Source organism: Vulpes vulpes, chromosome 15 (genome assembly GCF_048418805.1).
Source record: "Vulpes vulpes isolate BD-2025 chromosome 15, VulVul3, whole genome shotgun sequence".
Classification (NCBI taxonomy): domain Eukaryota; kingdom Metazoa; phylum Chordata; class Mammalia; order Carnivora; family Canidae; genus Vulpes; species Vulpes vulpes.
In genome coordinates this window covers 117,927,593-117,946,284 of record NC_132794.1, presented here as the reverse complement: position 1 = coordinate 117,946,284, position 18,692 = coordinate 117,927,593, and the positions used below count along the sequence as shown (strand labels likewise).

Sequence of the window (18,692 nt, the reverse complement as noted above, 5' to 3'; positions counted from 1 at the left end):
GTGACCCCGCGCTGCATTTCTTTCATCTCCGAATGAAATTCAAACAGTCTCCTGAATATTCAAACTAATTTTCCTCCATCCTAAAAAACCGTATAGGATAAATACAGAACTAAAACCTGCTACCTCCAGCAGTGACAGCATCGGTCATTTCTAATGGCCGCAACACGCGCTTTGCCCAGACGCAGAGGACAGTGGCGGTGGGTCCGGGTGTGCTGGCTCCCTTCCCGAACGCACCCTTCTCCCGCCCTGTGCTGCCCTGGCCCGGGCCCCACCGCACACCCTTCTCACCCATCTCCTGCTCCTTCCCGAACGTCCCAGGCCCTGGCCGCCTCGGTGCCACCCCCCGTCCACTCTTCGCCTCCTGGGCCCCACATCAGGGGCTGCCTCTGTACCAGGGCCCAGAAAGCCTACGCTGCCTCTAAGCTCAGAAAGTCATGCAGCTGCCCAGAGACAGCCTCCTGGGTACTTTCCCTGCATCCGGTCCCCCCAACAGTCCTGACCCCAAGCCTGTGCCCTGAGTGCTCAGGCCCTAAAATCACCAGGTTGCTGCCCTCTTTGGTGCAGACAGCAGGTAGGACAGGTCCTTACCCTGGTGCCTCCTGCCTAGGAAGTGGGCTGGGTGTTGCAGGGGACATGACTGCCGCGTGCTCAGCTGGGTGCTGCAGGGGACACAGAAGGAGAGTCAACCTTGCCAGGGCCTGAGGCCTCCGGAGGAGGTGAGACAGGAAGTGGCCAGGGCCGAAGGGAAGAGAGCCCAGTGGGACAGGCTGGTGGGAAGGGCAGGTAAGGAAACCAGAGCATTTGCTGGAGCAAAAGGAAACCTGGTGCCCTGAATGGTGGGGGGACGTCGGGGGAGAGCCAAGCAGTGAGCCCGGCCTCAGAGACCAGAGCAGGCTCCAGGCTCACCTGAGGTCTGTGAGAAGCAGCAAAGAGCTTGGAGCAGAGGCCTGACCATCTACACATGAGACAAGCCCCAGGTTGGGCCCCAGGGGAGACACAGGGATGTGGAGGGGGTAACGGACGTGGAGGCTGTGGGGATGGAGGCGGGAGGCAGCTCCACACCAGTGGTTTGACGGAGGGACCCATGACGGGCCGAGTCTGCTAGTGGGGCAGTGCCTGTCACCCAACACTGACACCTGCCAGCACTCCTCCCACACACTGATGGGAAACAGGCACAGGTGTAGAGCACTCAGCACAGCTGGGCCCCGAGGGCAGGGGTGACAAGACCGTGCTGGGGCTCCCAGATGCAGAGAGGTGAGCACAGGGATGGCCGGGCGGGGGTGCAGAGTCCAAGCACCATCCCCAGGCTTTGGAAGAAAGATGTCCTCCAGACAGGTGACCGTGGTCTTGGTGGCACATAGGCTAGACTGCAGGGCGTGGGGTGACCGGGAGATGAAAATGGGGACAGCTGTGCACAGCCCCTATGGAGCAGGGGTGGGGGTGGGGGGAGCAGAAAGGCCGGAGGGCAGGCAGGTGAGAGGCAGGTGTGTTCAGGTGTCCCCACCTGCTGGGGCGCCTTTAGGGAAGCCTCAGCCTTCCAGCATGCACCGCCCCTGCCAGGACCGGCCTCTGCACCATGAGCTCCGGGGGCCGTGGGGTCAGGAGCCTGGAACTGGCCACGGTGGGGACATTTATACAAACGTCACACAGCGACTGTTCATCTACACAAACAGATACCCGGTAACCACATGAAAAACAGGCCCAAATCACATGGCGAGAGACTGGCTGCCCCTCGCTGCGCTGTCTCTGGGTTCTGAAGGGTTAGTGGGCAGTGGCTTCAAAGCAGGGGAGCGGTTCCCACACAACCAGGTCTCGACCCTGGTTTGAGCTGCATGTTTCATTTGCACGCGCGTCCTCTGCTCGCACGCACGCACACACGTGTGCACACAGGCAGGCACAGGGAGGCCTGATCAGGCGTGTACACGAGCCCAGGCCGCGCTGGCCGCCCCGTGTGCTTGGAGCGTGAGCCTTCCACCTCCCGTGCCGCCCACCAACCAGACCCTGGGGCCCGCAGTGTGGCCCAGAGCCCGTCCCGGGAGAGCCCGGGGCTGCGACGGCTTCGAGGCCATCTGCAGCAGAGCTCACCGCAGTGCCGTTGTTGTCACGGAAAACCTCCTGGTTGAAGTAGTGGAAGAGTTTCTTCTCCAGCTGAAGCATGACCTGCAAAGCAAAAGTGGACGTCAGTGCGGGCAGAGTGGGGGCCACGCCTCGAGCAGAGTCCAGACGCTCCCCAACTCCTGACGGCCGCGGCGCACGGCCCACTGTTCGGGCTTCACTTACCTTCCGGTCATTGTCCGACTCGCGAAATATCAGCTTCACGACTTCATTGGTGTCGGCGGCGCGGACCGTCTGCATCGTGGCCTTTGTGCAGAGAGTCTGCAAAAGACACAGAAGGGACTCAGTCCCCGGAGAGGGGCCCAGCCTGTGTCCCCTGAAAGCGATCGGCACACCTGGCCTTGCTGCCCTGAGCCCGTCCTTCCCAGGCTGCTTCTGCCTGGCTTCGCACCAACACGTCGCGGGGCCGACACGCCAAGGGGCCGCGGATCCGCCCGCACGGAAGCAGGGGCATCAGCAGGTGGGCGTCTGAGGGCAGGCCCACCGGCAAGTGCCGTGCGGCTCTAGTGGCCCTGGCCTCCCTGCCCACCTCCCTGCCCTGAGCTGCCCCGGAGCGGGCTCACCTCTGACCCCGGAAGGTCTGCTGGGGGCTTCACTGCCTGGGGAAGTCACAGTCGCCTCATGGGGTCCCCAAGGCGGGCTGGGGACGCCCTGCAATGAGATCTGCCCTGGCAGGGGGGCAACGGGACAGGCCCGGGGGCAACAGAGGCCACGCTGGGTCCCAGGCAGAGACTGATTGGCTGAGGGACGGGACAGCTGGACAGGCAGGGAGAGGACTGAGCGAGCGCGGTCACCCCCACGGCCGCCGGGCTGGCGCGCTCCACAGGCACACGCAGCTCACTGCCAGGCCCCCGCCTGACTACAAACTACGACCAACTTTGTTGAGAAAATTCCTCTCTTCTGAACCTGGGTGTGGGGCGGGAAAGGCTTGGGGCGGGTGCCAGCGGGCGGCTCCCTGAACGCAGCTCGAGGATGCTGGAGACCCCCACCGGGCTGCTCACCCGGCTCCAGGGCAGGCAGGCACTTAGGAACGTATCCGGCAAAGCAAGTGCCAGGTGCGCCGACAGGGACGACAGGGACGGCATCGTACAGAGAAGGTAGGCCGCGCAGACGGGCGAGGACCCGGCGAGCACGCAGGAAGCAGGACCCCCTCCCCCTGCTGACCAGGGTCCATGCACACAAACGTCCAGGACGGGCACGCGGTGGCAGCCTGGGGCTGAGTGCCAGGGGACAGAGGCCGGTCTCTAAACCACAGTTCAACAGAGCTGCTCTTTAAAAAATGACTAGATAATTTTCATTAAAAAAAAAAAAAAGACGACTGCGAGGAAACAACTGATTTTGACTTTTAAAAACATCCTCCTCTCAAGGGCCCTTGTGAAGTCGTGGGAAACCCTTCACCCAGGGGAGAGCGGCCTCCGCACAGGGGCGGGCAGGGCAGGTTCCGGTGCGGCTGGAGACCCTTCCTGGGCAGGCTCCACAGGCAGGGACCCCCTGGGATGAGCCGCAAGCCTCTCTGCAGCCCGAGGCAGACCCTTCTGGGTTGGCCAGGACGTGCACAGGCAGCGCCCAGCATGGGGCAGGGAGGCAGTGGCTGCCGTCCCCAGAAGGGTGGGACCAGGACAGGCCATTGACATTCAGAGCACAGATGAGTTAAGCAGGTCAAGCCCCCAGAGTGGCTTTTGGACTCATGTGTCACAAATCAGTCTGGCCGCCTTCAAACAGTGCGGATTAGAACAAGCGCAGGAACAATCCGGAGCAGAGCCGGCCACCCTGCCCACCCCTGCGTCCGAGGAGGTCCGGCTCCATCCAGATGCTAATGTGCTTAAGTGGCTTAAGTGCTTCCGTGAATGGGGGAGGGCTGGGGCAGGCAGACGGCCATTGTCGCCACCCCAGGACGTGATTCAGGAAACTCCTGGTTCTTCTCCCAAAGGCATCTGCTAGAAACTTTTAAAACCGTTGCTTTATTTAGCCATTTCGGGCGGGCTCCCAAAGGATAAACATCTGATCAGCCAGGCGCCCTGAGAGGGGCCACCCTGCGCCTCCTGCTCTCGCCTCCTGCTCTCGGCCTGCTTTCTCCACACCCTCCCACGGAGGCACCTCATTCACCAGGTTTTAAAGAAGTGATCAGGCCCCGGCCAGCCCGGCCTCAGCCTCGTCTCCGCTTTCAATCCGCAGTCATGACCACTCATGCAGAAACCTGCAGGCCGGGGCCTTTCCGCTCGCCTACTTACCGAAGGGATTTTTCTTTTGAAAGGAGGAAAAAAAATACCCAAAATGCCATTTTTTAAGCACCATCTAAGATTTATTTCATGATCAGCTGCCACACGAAGGGGCACCAGATAGGACGGCCCCGCACTTTGTCTTCTTGGCACTCGGAGTGCCCGGGTTTTGTCTTGGAATTTCCCGGGACCGCTGTCAGCAAGCCTGTCCACCTGTCGTGTGGACAATGAGATTCCTGTGTTTCTTCGCAGTCTGGATAACTGCTGGAGTAGGCAGCCGGGACAGGGCACCCCTGGGCCCCGGGGCCCTGGGTCAGCCCAGGGGGCTATTTCCCAGTCCTGAAGTTTACAGCCCACCTGACACTCAGCCACCAGCGCTCAGAGGGGCACAGAGGGGCACGCGTGCCCTGCCCACCCCAGGAGCTAAATAAGCCTGTCCCAAATGCCCCCACTCAACTGCCACTGATGCTCCCCCACGGCCCCAAACCCGACCCCAGGCAATAGCTCTGGACCCATAGAGCCGGGGGCCTTGTGGAGTCCACTCTGTATCCGGTGCTGCAGAGGAAGGACCCCGTGCTCCGCAGCGGCACGGACGGTGAATGGGTGCAGCTCAGGCCCCCCGGAGCGCACACGGGCCGCATGACGGAGCCCCAGGGGTGAGGAGCTCTTGGCTCCCAGGATGCCCGCGGTGCCGCAAGGGGCACCTCAGGAAGGCCCTGACTTACGGAGCCACGCCTGACGGGGGGCAGCCTCGCAAGGGATGTGTCCGTTACAAGTCTGTCCCGACGTCCCGCAGGGCAGGCTTCAGTCCGTGTAGGCGAGAGGCACACAAGCAGAAACCTCTAAACGCAAATTCCAAAAACTCCACGAGGGACAGGAACGAGGTGAGGCAGCCCGAAGCACAGTCTGAAGGTCTTGTTTAAATCAGTCCCTTGCTAACCTGCAGACGAGAGCCGGGCCCCCGTGGGCCCCCGTGGGCCCCCGTGCTGCGGATCCACCTGCAGAGGCGGCAGGGGAACCCGGCTCCCGCCGCCTTTGCCGTCAGCTGCCGTCGGCGTGGTCTCTGCGCGGCTTTGCGCCCAGCGCCCGCAGCCCGGTGCCTCTGGCAGGGGCTGACGCTCTCCAGGAGTTTCCAAAGCACCAAGCACAGCCCGGGCAGGTGAGAGGGCCGCGAGCTGGTTGGCGGAGAGCCGCTGGTCACGGGGGTGGGTGTCGGGTGGGACCACGACGACCCCGTAACAGAGCGCCCGGAGGAAGAACGGGGCAGCGACAGCGGAGCAGTCATGTGGGGGCTCCAGGGACAGGCAGTCGGAGAGTTGGGGAGGGCCTGGGGGGCTGCTGGGTGCGGCGTCTTCAGCCTGGCGCCTGTGGTGGGAGGTGGCGTCGCAGGGAGCAGCCCGGCCCAGGATGTGGGCAGTGGAGGGGGTGGAGGGGGTGCGTGCCCGCGGGCGTGTCCCCCATGCCCCGGCGGTGTAGTGGGTCCTTCTCTCCTCGGGGGCAGGCTCCTTGCTGGCTCTCCACTGTCCTGTTTCCCTCCATTCCAGAAAATGCAGGAAGCAACGCATATACTACAAGCATATTTTGAATTTAAAGTTGTCTGCTGAGCACGAGCGGCTAGTCCCCCTTCTGTCGGCAAGGCCCCACGTGGCCTGGGAACCCGTATTTGGTCCCCCCGCCCCCCGCCCCGGAGTCAGGAGGGGTCCCAGTGGGAGCGGGGAGCAGTCTAGTCTCCCTCAGGCCAAGAAGTAGCCCACCTCCCCCAGGCTCCGTCTGGCCCGGAGCGGAGCTTCCTGGAGGGTGAGCAGGGCCACTGCCCCGGGGTCGCTATCCGTCTTCTGTGGTGACATGGGGTGGGGGGGCCCAAGGTGGATCCTGATGCCCGTCAGGGATGGAAACCAGTCGGGGCCAGGTGAGCGCAGACTGCTGAACGTGCAGGAACCGCACGGCGGCCTCTGCTTCCCTTCCCTCCGCGAGGCCCACGGAAACAGCCGGTGGAGCCCCGGAGCCCGCTTGGCCGCGTGTCATTCACACTCGTAGGGCAGCTTTGAAGGAAGCACCGGAGGGGATCCTCGAGGAATCACACACCAGCCACCACACACGCTTTCTTTTGTTCTTAAACTGAGATCCCCGGAGGCAGCACCAGAGGGAGAGCCCCGGAGGGAGAGCCCCGCGCCCTGCAGAGGTGGGCGCCCTCACCTGTCGCGCCAGGCAGCTTGTGGGCGAGGCTCCCGAGGTGAGCGCTCACCCGGCTTTCCTGCTCCCAGCAACAGACAGGAAGAAGCCCTCTGCAGAGGACATCTGATGGTTAAGGAAGTGTGCGGCTGGCACTTCTCAGATGTCAACACCCAAGGACAGAAGGAGGAGGAGGGGGCAGGAGGGAGGAGGGTGGAGAGAGGAGGAGGGGAGGGAGGAGGAAGGAAGAAGGGGGAGGAGGGGGGAGGAAGAGGAGGGAAGAAGGGGGAGGAGGAGGAGGGAAGGGGGAGGAGGGGAGGGAGGAGGGTGAAGGAGAGAGGAGGATGAAGGAGGGGGAGGGAGGAGGGGGAGGAGGGGGCAGGAAGTGAGAGGAGGGGGAGGGTGAAGGAGGAGGAGGGAGAAGCCCTGAGCCCTGCCCCTGCCGCGTGCCCAGGGACTCCGGAGGACGCGCCCCTCCTCGCTCGAGGCCTGGCGCCGTGAACTGGTGGGTGGGCTTGAAGACACATTTCCCCCATCGTTCACGCCTTGCCGGGAGGGACCCTGCCGCAGCTTTCATCCCCTGACAGCTCCGCACACGACAAGCAGGCCCTCTGAGAGCGTGAAATCGGAAACAAAGGAACGCTCCGGCCTAATTTCAGCCGCAGATGCTCCAGAAAAGCCGGCAGGAAAAGCTTGTGGAAGAAATGGGCCTTAAAGCAACGTCTCCAGAGGGGCCAAGGCAGTGGTGCGCCCGGCCAAGGCCGAGGGCGTCAGTCCCAGGGAGGCGTCTCCTTTGGGCCGAGGGCTCTCCGGCCCGCCTGGGACCCCAGAGCCATCCGACTGCCAGGACCACGGGGGCCAGTGCTCCACGGGACCAGCCGTGGGCTGAGGGGCCACCCTCTGGGACCTTCCTGACAAACAGCTACGACAAAATGGCAGCAAAGCCACCCTGAGGAGCGCACAGTAGACGGAAGCAGCCAGGCCTCAGGCCAGCTGTTGGGGAGCAGGGGGGTGGGTGCCCCGGCCCATACAGAGCGGAGCGTGGGAGGTGGGGCCACTGTGATGAGCGGGCCTCCGCCACCAAGAGGGGAGCGGGGCCACCGCGGGGCACGACCCCGAGTCCTGAACACATGCAAGGGTTATAATGGAGAGCCACCAGCCCATCACTTCGCTGAAGGTTCCAGAATGGAAACCGGTGGCTGTAAGACGCGCCTGGGTCCCTGGTAGCCTGAGCATCTGGGGACAGTGCTGGGAAAGGGCGCCTCAGCCGCCGACCGTCCACTTCTCCGTCCCCCTGGGGCGGGCTCATGCTGCCCCACAGCCGGGGTGGCCGAGGGGCACCTGCACCGGGGGGCTCAGCCCCGGGGACATGGCTGCCGCACAAGCCCGGGAGGCCTGCCGCCCCGAACAGCAAGGACACACCGTGCACGCCCGGCCTGGGACAGCAGCATGAATTCTGGCGGACGTCTCAGCTCCTTCCCTGTCCCACGTGAGCACAACCGTGTACACGGACAGCAGATGTAAACATGTCTACACGGCGTGGGTTCAGGTCACGTCAGTGCACACGTGTGCACACGAGCAGCACGTGTGTCTGATGCACACACAGGTGCATACACTGCGCACCACTCGTGTACACACACACTGGCACCTGCACGCACGTGCACGCCTCCTCGCACAGGTGCACGGCTCCTGGGGGGCAGCGAGGGCTGTGGTAGTGGGGGAGGGCGGCAGGACCGGGGCCGTGGACGGCCATGTCCTGGAGCTGACCCCTGGGGTTGTAGGATCAGGTCTACACGGACACACAGAACAGTCCCGGATGGGGCCGGAGGGCAGCTTCCAGGGGAGAGCAGCTCGGGGCTCGTCCTCTCCCGGGAAAGGAATGGTCCCAAACGGTCCCCGTCCCGTGCACGTGGACTTCCCAAAGACCCTCCAGCGAGCTCTTTCAAAGGTTTTCCCACCAAACCCCTGCACTCCCAGCAGCAAAGAGGCCCCTTAGTGTTGGGGAAACACCGCCTCTGAGGACCCCAACGTGCTGACGCCATGGGAGCGAGGGCCCCGCCACTGTGCCTGGGGACACGGGGAGCTGCTGGCGGGTCCTGAGGAGGCGCCGTTATGGGGCTTATGTCAGCGGCGAAGGCACCTTCCCCCTCTCTGTTTCAGACTGTGCACTGTTCATCCAGAACAACAACACCCCATAAAGACCCTTTCATCTCCTCTCCCAGGACGGCTCGGCTGACTCCCGACCAGCCCGGCCACGAGGGCGGGCACCAAGGAAGCGGCAGCAGCGCCCACGCGCGGGTGCCCTGGGCCAGCCCCACGGTGCTTGTGAGCCCGCCTGGACCACTCAGCCGGCGTTCTGGAAGGGAGCCGAGTGGGCTCTTCTCAGGCCAGGACGGCTCCCCCGGGACGAGGCCCTGGCTGGGGACACGGGACGTGCTCCAGGTGTGGTCTCGAGAGCCCCGGGCTTCCACGGACACGCCAGGCTCGACCTGGGAGGAGCGGGGGCCGGGGCACCTCCTCCCACCAGCCCGGCTGGCTGACGTCCCCACGGGCTGTGCTGACCCCGAGCGGGAGCAAAGCAGTGTCAAAGCACCACCCAGCAGGACGCGCAGAACAAGGTGTGAGAGATCCGGGAGCACGGGCCTGACCACAAGTCAGAAAATCAAGTTCCCACAACAGGAGGCCACTGACGGGGAAAGTCTTTTTTGTATGATCACGGGAATAATTATTGTGACATCAATCTTCCCGCTGGAAATATGAGCTAATTTGTAAGACAAACCTTCTGGGAAAAAATCCCCTCACGTGACACCCAGAATCGTCATAATTAAGTTTAACATCGTAGTTTTAGTTTAATGCCACAGGCCCCACATCAAAACAGATCAAACGAAGGTCTTTTTTTCTGAAACACTCGTTAAATAAATTTAACGATTTAAATGAGTAAACCTGCTGTTTTAAAACAAGACCTTAGGGCAGCCCGGGTGGCTCGGTGGTTAGCGCCGCCTTCAGCCCCGGGCGTGCCCCCTGGGTCCTGGGATGGAGTCCCACGTCCGGCTCCCTGTGTGGAGCCTGCTCCTCTGCCTGTGTCTCTGCCTCAGTCTCTCTGTGTCTCTAATGAATAAATAAGTAAAATCTTTAAAAAAAAAAAAAAAAAACAAGACCTTAAAAGGCCACACGAGTAAGCTGAGTGATGCAGCCACCGCCCCCGCACAGGCTCCCGGCTCAGCCACTGCCGACACAAGTGATGCCCGGAGCCGAGGAGACCCCGCAGCCCGGTCTACGCTCCTAACTCAGAGGAGACACCCTCGGAGCGCTAGCGTTTGCCAGCGACCCAGGGAGGGCACGGGGCGGGCGGCACACTGAAGCCCCCACCGTCCCGGAGGCTCCATTCCCAACGAGGCTTTCTCCAGATGTATCCCTGCGGCGTCTCCTGGGCACCGGGCGGCCACAGCCGCGGCAGACACCGACCCGCTCCTGGGGGCTGCGGGGGGCCCAGGGGGGCCCGTGGGCACCGTGTCAGTGGCCGAGGCTCTGGGGTGCAGGGGTGCGGCTGGGGCTGAGACCAGCAAGCTGAGCGCAGACCAACTGCAAGCCAGCACTCCACCGGCACTCGGGGGCGGGGGCACAGCGACTCTCCCAGCGGGCGGCCCTGGAGGGGCTCCTGGGGAGCTGGCACCGGCTGTGACAGGGCCCCCCAGGCCGAGCGGGAGCGCCTCCCCGGGACGCCGGAGCACCCCACGGGAAGGTCTGTGTCGGGGGACAGGGCTTGGGCCGCCGGCCGCACCACTCTCATTGGCTGTGGTCCTCGGTGCTGTCGAGGGGCGGGGGGCGTACTGCTGTGCTTCTCTCCCGCCCCTTCCAAGGCCACGCTGTTAGCCTGGGGGCGCCCCTCCCAGAAGGGTCCTCGTGGGGCCCGTGTCCCCACAGGCCCACCTGGCACCTGAGCGCACGCACACGTGTCAGTGACTGGCAACTGGTTTTCAAAACAGCCGCCAGCCTCCAAAAACACATCCATCACCATCGCTGTCAGGGATGAAGGACGGCAGGTGGACGCGCGGCCGGGCCTCGCAGAGACGGGAGCGCCTGGCACTGCTGTCACTCTTTGTCACTGCGGCCAGCTGAGCGTCCCAGCTGCCAGTTGCCACTGCGCAAGGCATAAAACATACCCTCTGAGCGATGCCGCCAGCAGGGCTGAGCTGGAGGCTGCGTTAATAACCAGCTTCATGACGCACGGCCCCTCGGAGGGCACGTGACGGTCGTGTCTGACTCGTGTTTTAACTACGGCTTCGGCAGAGCCCAGCCTGGTCACGGCACCGTCTCCTCAGTCGTGCCCTGCGAGCTCGCTGCAGGGGTCGCCTCGGAGATGGGAATCTGTGGAGTCCTGGGGGGCTGGGTCCTCTCACGCTGCACTCGGGGGACCCTGTTCCCTTCCCACCCTGCAAATGGCAAGGTTTCACGGCCCAGAGCTAGGGGCCTGCCCCCCCCGGAGTCCCCCCCTCCCCTCCCCCGCGGGAGGGACAATCGCTGCCTGTACTTCACGGGGGCCGCAAGCCGCTCACTGGCCCCTCATTGTTTCAGAGGCAGATTTAATTAACCTCTGATGACTCCGGCCAGTGTGCGCGACGGCGGCGCCCAGGAGGACGGCGAGGAGCGCCCTCGTCCTGGGCCCAGGAGGCTGACCTTGCCGCTCCAGGTGCGCGATCAGCAGTGGAGCCCACGCCAAGGCCAGCGTCGGCTTCGAAGGGCACGTTCCAGAGGAAGAGCCCTGCCCAGCGGACAGACGGACCGTGCACGCTCTGGCAGGAGGGGCATCCCCCCGCCCGACGCCTCCCTAGGCCTCCGGAGCACTCACCGCCGCGCACCGTCCAGGGCGCTCCTGCTCACCAGCCGCGCTGACCTCGGGCCATCTGAAAACACGCGGGGGCCGCTGTGCCTGAGCTGAGGGCTCAGACCTCCTCCAGAGCCAGGGCCGAGGCCGCACAGCCTTCTCCCACCCCAGGACCCCGTTCACAAGCACTGAATCTGGGTGTCCACAGATGGCTGTTGTAAGAGGGGTCCCTGCTGACCGTCTGCCTGTCCACCCCAGGAGGAGGAGGAGGGACAGTGCCAGGGTCAGACCAAGGCCGGTGTGGGCAGCGTGGGTCAAGCCCCTCTGGGCTTCCCTCTGACCCGTGTCCTTCCTGGGCCCTGCTGTGGTTTGGAAGGAGAGGCCAGTCCCCCACTCACCTCCGCGGCACGGCAGACGTGCAGAGAGCACTCTGACCCCGGCTGGTAGGTAGGCAGAGGACGCCTGTGCTCATCCAGGCCCCCTCCTCCTGGCTGCGCACACCCGGGGGCCCGCCTGGGGCCGCACCTCTGTCCTGTCTACACTGCCGATCTCACTGACACCCCTGGAGGACACCTGAGACCCCAACAGGACCCCAGGGCTCCCAGCCAGGCCTCGCCTACAGGAGACCCCATTCCCAAACATGCCCTGCAGGCCCTGAGCTGACATGACGGTCCAGACACGGATGTATCCGGAATAGGGCTCTCCTGCGGAAGGCAGGTGCTTCTGGAACAGGGTCGCGGGAAACACAGACGCCCTGAGGACTCTGCTCTCAGGTTGCTTTTCAGACTCCAGGGGTCACGGAATGGACGGAAGCCCAGCAGGAAGGAGCGACAAGGTGCAGGACTCGGCCCACAGGCCGCCCAGGGCCCGGGTCCATCCCACTTGCTGGGCAGATGCACCTCCACGGCTCTCCTGGCAGCCGGGTCATTGCCCCGGGGGGCTGGGCTCTGCGTCACCCAGGGGTGCAGAGCAGGCCCCACGCAGGAAACACTCGCTGGGCAAATGGGGAAGAGACACCAGCTCTGGAGCAGCGGCTGGAAACTGAGCAAGATCACAGCATCCAACCTGCCCACGGCGTCTGTGAGACGGACCCACCCGTGCAGGCTGCTGAAAACAAAGCACTAGCTCTGTCCTCCCGGGGGTGACCCGGGGTCCCTCCTGACACCTGCCGCTGCAAAGACAGGAGACGAACTACGTGGCAGGCGGCAGGAAGCAGCGCAGCCAAGACGGGCGCCCACAGGACCCCGCGGTCCCCAGCCTAGTGACGCAGGCGGGCCTCCCGCGTGCTCTGTAAGGGGGCCGCCCGGCGCACTCAGCCCGGGGGGATGCCGGCCGCTGCCTCCGCGTCCCGGGGAAGCCCCGGCTCAGCGGTGCAGGCCCAGTGGGCGCCTGGGTGTGACCTGCGGGGCCCACGGCCCGGGGCGTGGTGCTTCATGTGACGCCCGATGCCTGAGGCTCAACGTAAAGTGCTTCTCCCCATGGGCCCCGGGGATGAGCATTTCTAACAAGCTCCCCGTGACAGGAAGCAGCGGCGGTGCTCACCGGTCCCTCCCGTCACATCCTCACCACACAGTTGCTTTGCACGACAATCAGAAGCAGTGAAGTGGGTCAGAGGCCCAGCGAGAGCCGCCCCTCAGAGCGCGGGGCCTGAATCTGCATTCGCGGAGGCCGGACTCCTGGACGCCCCTCCTCGCCCGTCTGCTCGAGGTTGGCTCTGGCGGACTCACACACTCAGGGTTCCCACAAAACTTCTGTTACTTGTTTTTGCAGTTAAAATCCCTTTTAAAAAGCCAGGCCAGGCCATTAGCAGATCCCGATTTTCCCCAAAGAGGTACCTACGCGGTATTTTAAAATTTGGTGACTGAAGACAGCTTAACCAGCGCCACTAAATTAACCGCCAAGGAAACAAGTGTGTTCTTTTTCAGCGCACCTTATTTTTAGGTAAACCTCTCCCAAGAAGCGTTTACTACGTTAGTGATCGGTCCATCAGTGAGGCGGACGTGCTGTTCTGTTCCGCGCTGTCGGGCCGAGGAGTGTCCCTCAAAATTGGTGTCCACCCAGACCTCAGAACGTGACCTTATTTGGAAGTAGGGTCTTTGTAGGTATAATTAGTTAAGGACCTCGAGATTAAGCCAGGCTGGATTTGGGACGGGCTCCAAGGCCAGTGGCTGGGGTCCCCGTGAGCGGATGGTGAGGACAGGGGTTGGGACAGGCCACATGACAATAAGCTAGAGGTGCACTGGGGCCACCAATGAGCCCCATGACCCCTGTGACCTTCTGAGGCCGCCCTGCACCCTCCCTGTCCATCTCCCCACTGTGCGTCCTGGGTGTCCCTGCTCTTGGTCCCCCTGTGGTTCAGGCCTCGGGTCCCAGGACGTCCAGGTGCCTACAGGCCCCTGGTGCCTCCCAACACCATCGCCGTGGGGCCTTCTAGCAGAGCAGTCAACAAGGACCTGGGGGCACACGTAAAAACGTTCAGTGTTAACCGAGCTCCTTGAAGGGGGAGCCATACACGTGCACGCTGATTCCCCCCAGGACTTTGCACCTGACGTCACAGGCGCACAGGACACGGGACTGGAGCTTCTCCCTGTCAGCGCTCCAGAAGTGCAGGCGGCTGACCTCCCTGAGTCTGCTCAGTGCAGCTGCGCCCCAGTCCACTGCCCCAGGGCAGGGGGGGCAGAACCCTGAGCTACTGGGGCCACAGCGCCAGCCCGGCCAACAGTAGATGAGGACCCCACGGGCCCCATGAGCAGCAGGCATGGGCGGTTCCACTTCCGAAAATCAGCTACTGACGGAGCCCCAGCCCGAAAACAGCATTTCAAATAATGCTTCCCTGCATCAGGCAGTTTTGACGGCAACGTCATCAGAGGGAAGATCCTCCTTTATTTCCTGCAGGAAGTGGGGGGAGGCTGTCATTAAACCAGGCAGCCCGTCAGATGTTGGTGCTCACTGATCTGGAACGTTCCAGGCCACGTGCAGCCTGAAGATTCACGAAGGTCTGCAGAGATCTCGACAAGAAAGTGTCCGCTCTCAGGAGCTGTCCCCAGTTCACAAGACGGCCCCTCCCGCCGGCTGTGACCACCCGTGTGCAGGGGCCCCACGCTGCTGAGGCCACAGGGCAGGGGAAAGGCATCCGTGCGTCCGCCCAGAGCAGTCGAGTCCGGCAGCCGGCGTCCTGCAGCGCCAGGGCCGCACACCCTCCCGGCACTCGGTGATGTCCGGGTGTGTCCACAGGTAGCTCTGTGGGCCCGCCCCGCGGGGTGCCGCCACGTTAATCACAAAGAAGAGAATTTCAATACATTCGTCATCTCTGGAACGACGGGCAGCCCTGACTTTACACAACGGCGTCTCAGAGAACGGACGACCACCGTGCGGCTGCTCTGTGCAGCGGACGTGGGGGGAAGGTAATCGCCTGGAGGCCCCCATGTCTCTGCCCGGGGCGCGCCGCACGCTGGGCAGGCCCCGGAAGGCTGGCCTGGGGTGGGCTGTCGGCCTCCTGGGCAGTGCGGCGGCGGGGGCTGGGTCTCCCCTCTGCTGCAGCGGGTGTGAGGCTGCGGTCACTGCTGCCGGGGCGCACGCCAGAACCTCGGCCCCGAGCCAGAGCCACAGCCTCCCCTCCCGACCGCGGAAGTGACACTCGAGGTCACGCGGCTGGGACCAGGCAGGGCTGAGGCTTTCTATCTGCACCTGTCCACCGGGCATCCTGCCAGGGGCCCTGTGGGTGTACCTGGGGACACGGGACACAGCCTCCAAGCCCCCGGATAGAGCAGCACCTGTGAGATTTTAAGTGGAAGAGAAGGACTGGTTTACAGTGTGGGCAACGGGAAGCGATGGGCCTGCCACCGGCCCCGCCCCGCCCCCAGCGGCATCTCCAAGGCTCTACAGCTGAGGACAGAATCTTTACGGCAGGATGTCGTGTCCCGGGGGGACAGCAGCTGCGGAGGCCTGCAGGACCCCGTCCATTTCTGTGTCCAGCAACAGCCCCCCTTCAACAGTAAAACATCTTTATTGGGGACGTTTGCCTTACATACAAGCAGTGAGCGCGGCGGGGCTGAGCTCGCCTGCGGGGGGCGCACCCGCCTCTGCAGCTCCCGCTAAGACCCGACCTCGGCCAAGGCCCCCCACGAGGCGGGGAGCAGGTGCCTACCTCCACCACGGACTTGGAGTCCAGCCGGAAGTTGAAATCGCCAAACACAAAGTAGGACACTTTCTCGAATCGTTGGTCGATGATTCTGGGAGGAGAGAAGGACACCACGTTACCGCCACACCAGGCCAGCCGCTCTCTCCACCACGTGCCCCTCACACGCCCTCCCGCACACCCCCAAATGGCACGGGGACCACGCCGCGTGCCCAGCAGACAAGCGCAGCTCCCTCTGCACCGACACGCGTGTGCTGCCAGCGCGTCTTCACACGTGGAAACGGCACCTGGTGGGAGGGGCAGCTGGCGTGGGGAGCAGTGAGGGCCGGGGCTGGGGACTCGGGGGAAGGACGTGGGCCGGGGCCTCCACCCGGCACCTCCACGGCTCCTCCCAGGCGGGTTGCACGCTTGTGCTCGTTCTGTGTTCGCACATCATCCCCAATTCCAGGTTTCAAACGTGTAAAGCACAGCAGCTGCATCTTTTTAAAAAAAGTGTGGCACTGCTCGCTTGGAAACAATTTTTTCACCTATTTTAAGTCGACCACAGTCCACTTCCTCGCTTTCCAGAAACACACACAGCAAGTGTGCGACAGCCACGGCGTCAGCCGGGAGGCCCCTCACGGCGGCACGAAGACTGCTCCCTCCGCGCGTCCCCAGCGAGCAGCAGCAGCGGTAACGACCACCGACCACCACTGTTCACTCCTGACGCAGAGCAGAGCGCCAACCGGACGAGCAGCGGAGCGGAGCGCCTGGCTTGGAGGGAGGGACGGGGCTGCGGGCCCGGGGCGCAGGGTGGAGGGCGCATCCCAAATGGGCTAAAATCCGATGTCGTCAGGCAGGCAGAGGCCAGGGGCACAGTCTCTGCCATGTTAACTCGGAAACTCCCTCCAGTAACGCCTCTCCGCTGCCAGCAGTGCCTGGGCCAGCCCGACGTCATGCTGGGGCTCCGCGTCCCCCTGCCTGGACTGTCCCCCTGCCTCGGGCACCACTTGCCACCGTGACCTCCTCACTCGATGCATTAGCTTGGGAAACAGAAGAAGGGACCAGGCACAGGACCACGTGCCGCCGCCTGGCTCCGCAGCGTTCTCCTGGGTCACAGGGTCTCCGCAGCCCATGGCTGCTGCCCTCCTAGCACTGGAGGGCGGCAGGGCACGTGGGGTCCTGGCATCCTGGTGGCTCCCAGACCCCTGACAGTGCACAGTGAATTTGCTGACACCATTGACCTGTCCCGTCCCCGGAAACGAGCTGCGCTTGTGTTGGAGTCTGTGCCCTGGCCCCCTGGGCCTCGCAAGGACGCTGCCTGGTCAGGTACCCGTGGAACGTGCGTCTTCTGTTCTTATTTCTGTTTATCCTTTCGGATTCTCTCCACTTTCTGTTTGAATTCCAGGAGCCTCCAAGTAACTGGTGAGAACCCACCCTCGGTCCCTGGCTGGTCTCTGGGATGTTCATGGGGCCTCCAGCTGCAACTGAGGGTCTGCCCCTTGGGGGCGGCGAGCAGGCCCCTGGCCGTGCGTCCTGTCCGGGCCGGGCAGGGCTCCCCTTCTTCCCTCTCCAGTTAGCCTTTAATCTGTCTGGAATCACGGTGTGAAGTTGGGATCTCAGGGTATCGATTTTCCCGCCCATCGATCGACCGCTGTTTGTTAAACATTCAATCCTCTTCCGTCACTTCATGGAGCACAGAATTCCCCAAATCATGTGGCCCCAGGCCCTGCCCCGCACGCCTGCAATCAATGCGACTTTCCACACGGACGCCCTTCCTGCTGACGATTCCTCTAAGACCAGCTCAGCTACCTTCGTGTTCTGCTCCCATCTTTTTTTTTTTTCAAAAGATTTATTTATTTATGATAGACATAGAGATAGAGAGGCAGAGCCACAGGCAGAGGGAGAAGCAGGCTCCCTGCAGGGAGCCCGATGCGGGACTTGATCCCGGGACCCCAGGATTGCACCCTGGGCCCAAGGCAGGCACTGAACCACTGAGCCCCCCAGGGATCCCCCTGCTCCCATCTTAGCCGTATCATCTAGTTGTGTTGCACAAAACATCCTGTTTTCCCTTCTAATTGGAGTAACTTTCCACTTATGCACACGTTTGAAAACAAAAGGACACACTCAAGAGACTGCGGAGGGTGCAGCCAGCGGGAGACTGAAGAGACCCCGAGGGTGCAGCCAGTGGGCCCCCTTCCTAGTGAGGAAGTAGCGCTCTGGGAGAGGACCTGCGGGTGCTGAGGGGCCAGGACTACCCTCGCCCGCATGGGATGTGGCCTCCCCGCTCGGGGCTGTCCGCAGGCAGCCCCCCTCCTCTCCCATCCTCAGGGGGCCACGGCTGCTTCTGCCGTTACACATCCTCGGAAACCAAGCCTGTGGGGGACTGTGCAGGCGCCTGGGGAGGCCCCTCGAGCGTGGGCAGCAGGACATGTGGGGGTCCAGGCCTGCAGCACAGGGCCCTGGGGAAGGAGGCGGCCGGGAGTGCGCCTGCAGGAGGGAGGGCGCCTCGGCCCAGAGGCTGGCACGTGGCGGGTGGTGCTGGTGCTGCAGGTGGTGCGGGTGGTGTGGGTGGTGCTGGTGCTGCAGGTGGTGCTGGTGCTGCAGGTGGTGTGGGTGGTGCTGGTGCTGCAGGTGGTGCTGGTGCTGCGGGTGGTGTGGGTGGTGCTGGTGCTGCAGGTGGTGCTGGTGCTGCGGGTGGTGCTGGTGCTGCGGGTGGTGCGGGTGGTGTGGGTGGTGCTGGTGCTGCAGGTGGTGCTGGTGCTGCAGGTGGTGTGGGTGGTGCTGGTGCTGCAGGTGGTGCTGGTGCTGCAGGTGGTGTGGGTGGTGCTGGTGCTGCAGGTGGTGCTGGTGCTGCGGGTGGTGCTGGTGCTGCGGGTGGTGCGGGTGGTGTGGGTGGTGCTGGTGCTGCAGGTGGTGCTGGTGCTGCAGGTGGTGCGGGTGGTGCTGGTGCTGCAGGTGGTGCTGGTGCTGCGGGTGGTGTGGGTGGTGCTGGTGCTGCAGGTGGTGCTGGTGCTGCGGGTGGTGCTGGTGCTGCGGGTGGTGCTGGTGCTGCAGGTGGTGCTGGTGCTGCAGGTGGTGTGGGTGGTGCTGGTGCTGCAGGTGGTGCGGGTGGTGTGGGTGGTGCTGGTGCTGCAGGTGGTGCTGGTGCTGCAGGTGGTGTGGGTGGTGCTGGTGCTGCAGGTGGTGCTGGTGCTGCGGGTGGTGTGGGTGGTGCTGGTGCTGCAGGTGGTGCTGGTGCTGC

The 18,692-nt window shown here is 63.6% G+C and overlaps 1 protein-coding gene across 3 annotated transcripts in view; it reads right to left on the bottom strand.

Moving 5' to 3' along the window:
• Positions 1 to 18,692, bottom strand: part of INPP5A (inositol polyphosphate-5-phosphatase A) — a 162,416-nt gene that overhangs the window by 18,715 nt on the left and 125,009 nt on the right. For all 3 annotated transcript variants that reach the window (XM_072740507.1, XM_072740505.1, XM_072740506.1), the window contains exons 9-11: positions 15,479 to 15,563; positions 2,281 to 2,376; positions 2,086 to 2,160 (exon numbers count right to left, since the gene is read on the bottom strand). In XM_072740507.1, the coding sequence (XP_072596608.1) occupies positions 2,086 to 2,160; positions 2,281 to 2,376; positions 15,479 to 15,563 (256 nt within the window). The remainder of the gene's footprint in view (positions 1 to 2,085; positions 2,161 to 2,280; positions 2,377 to 15,478; positions 15,564 to 18,692) is intronic.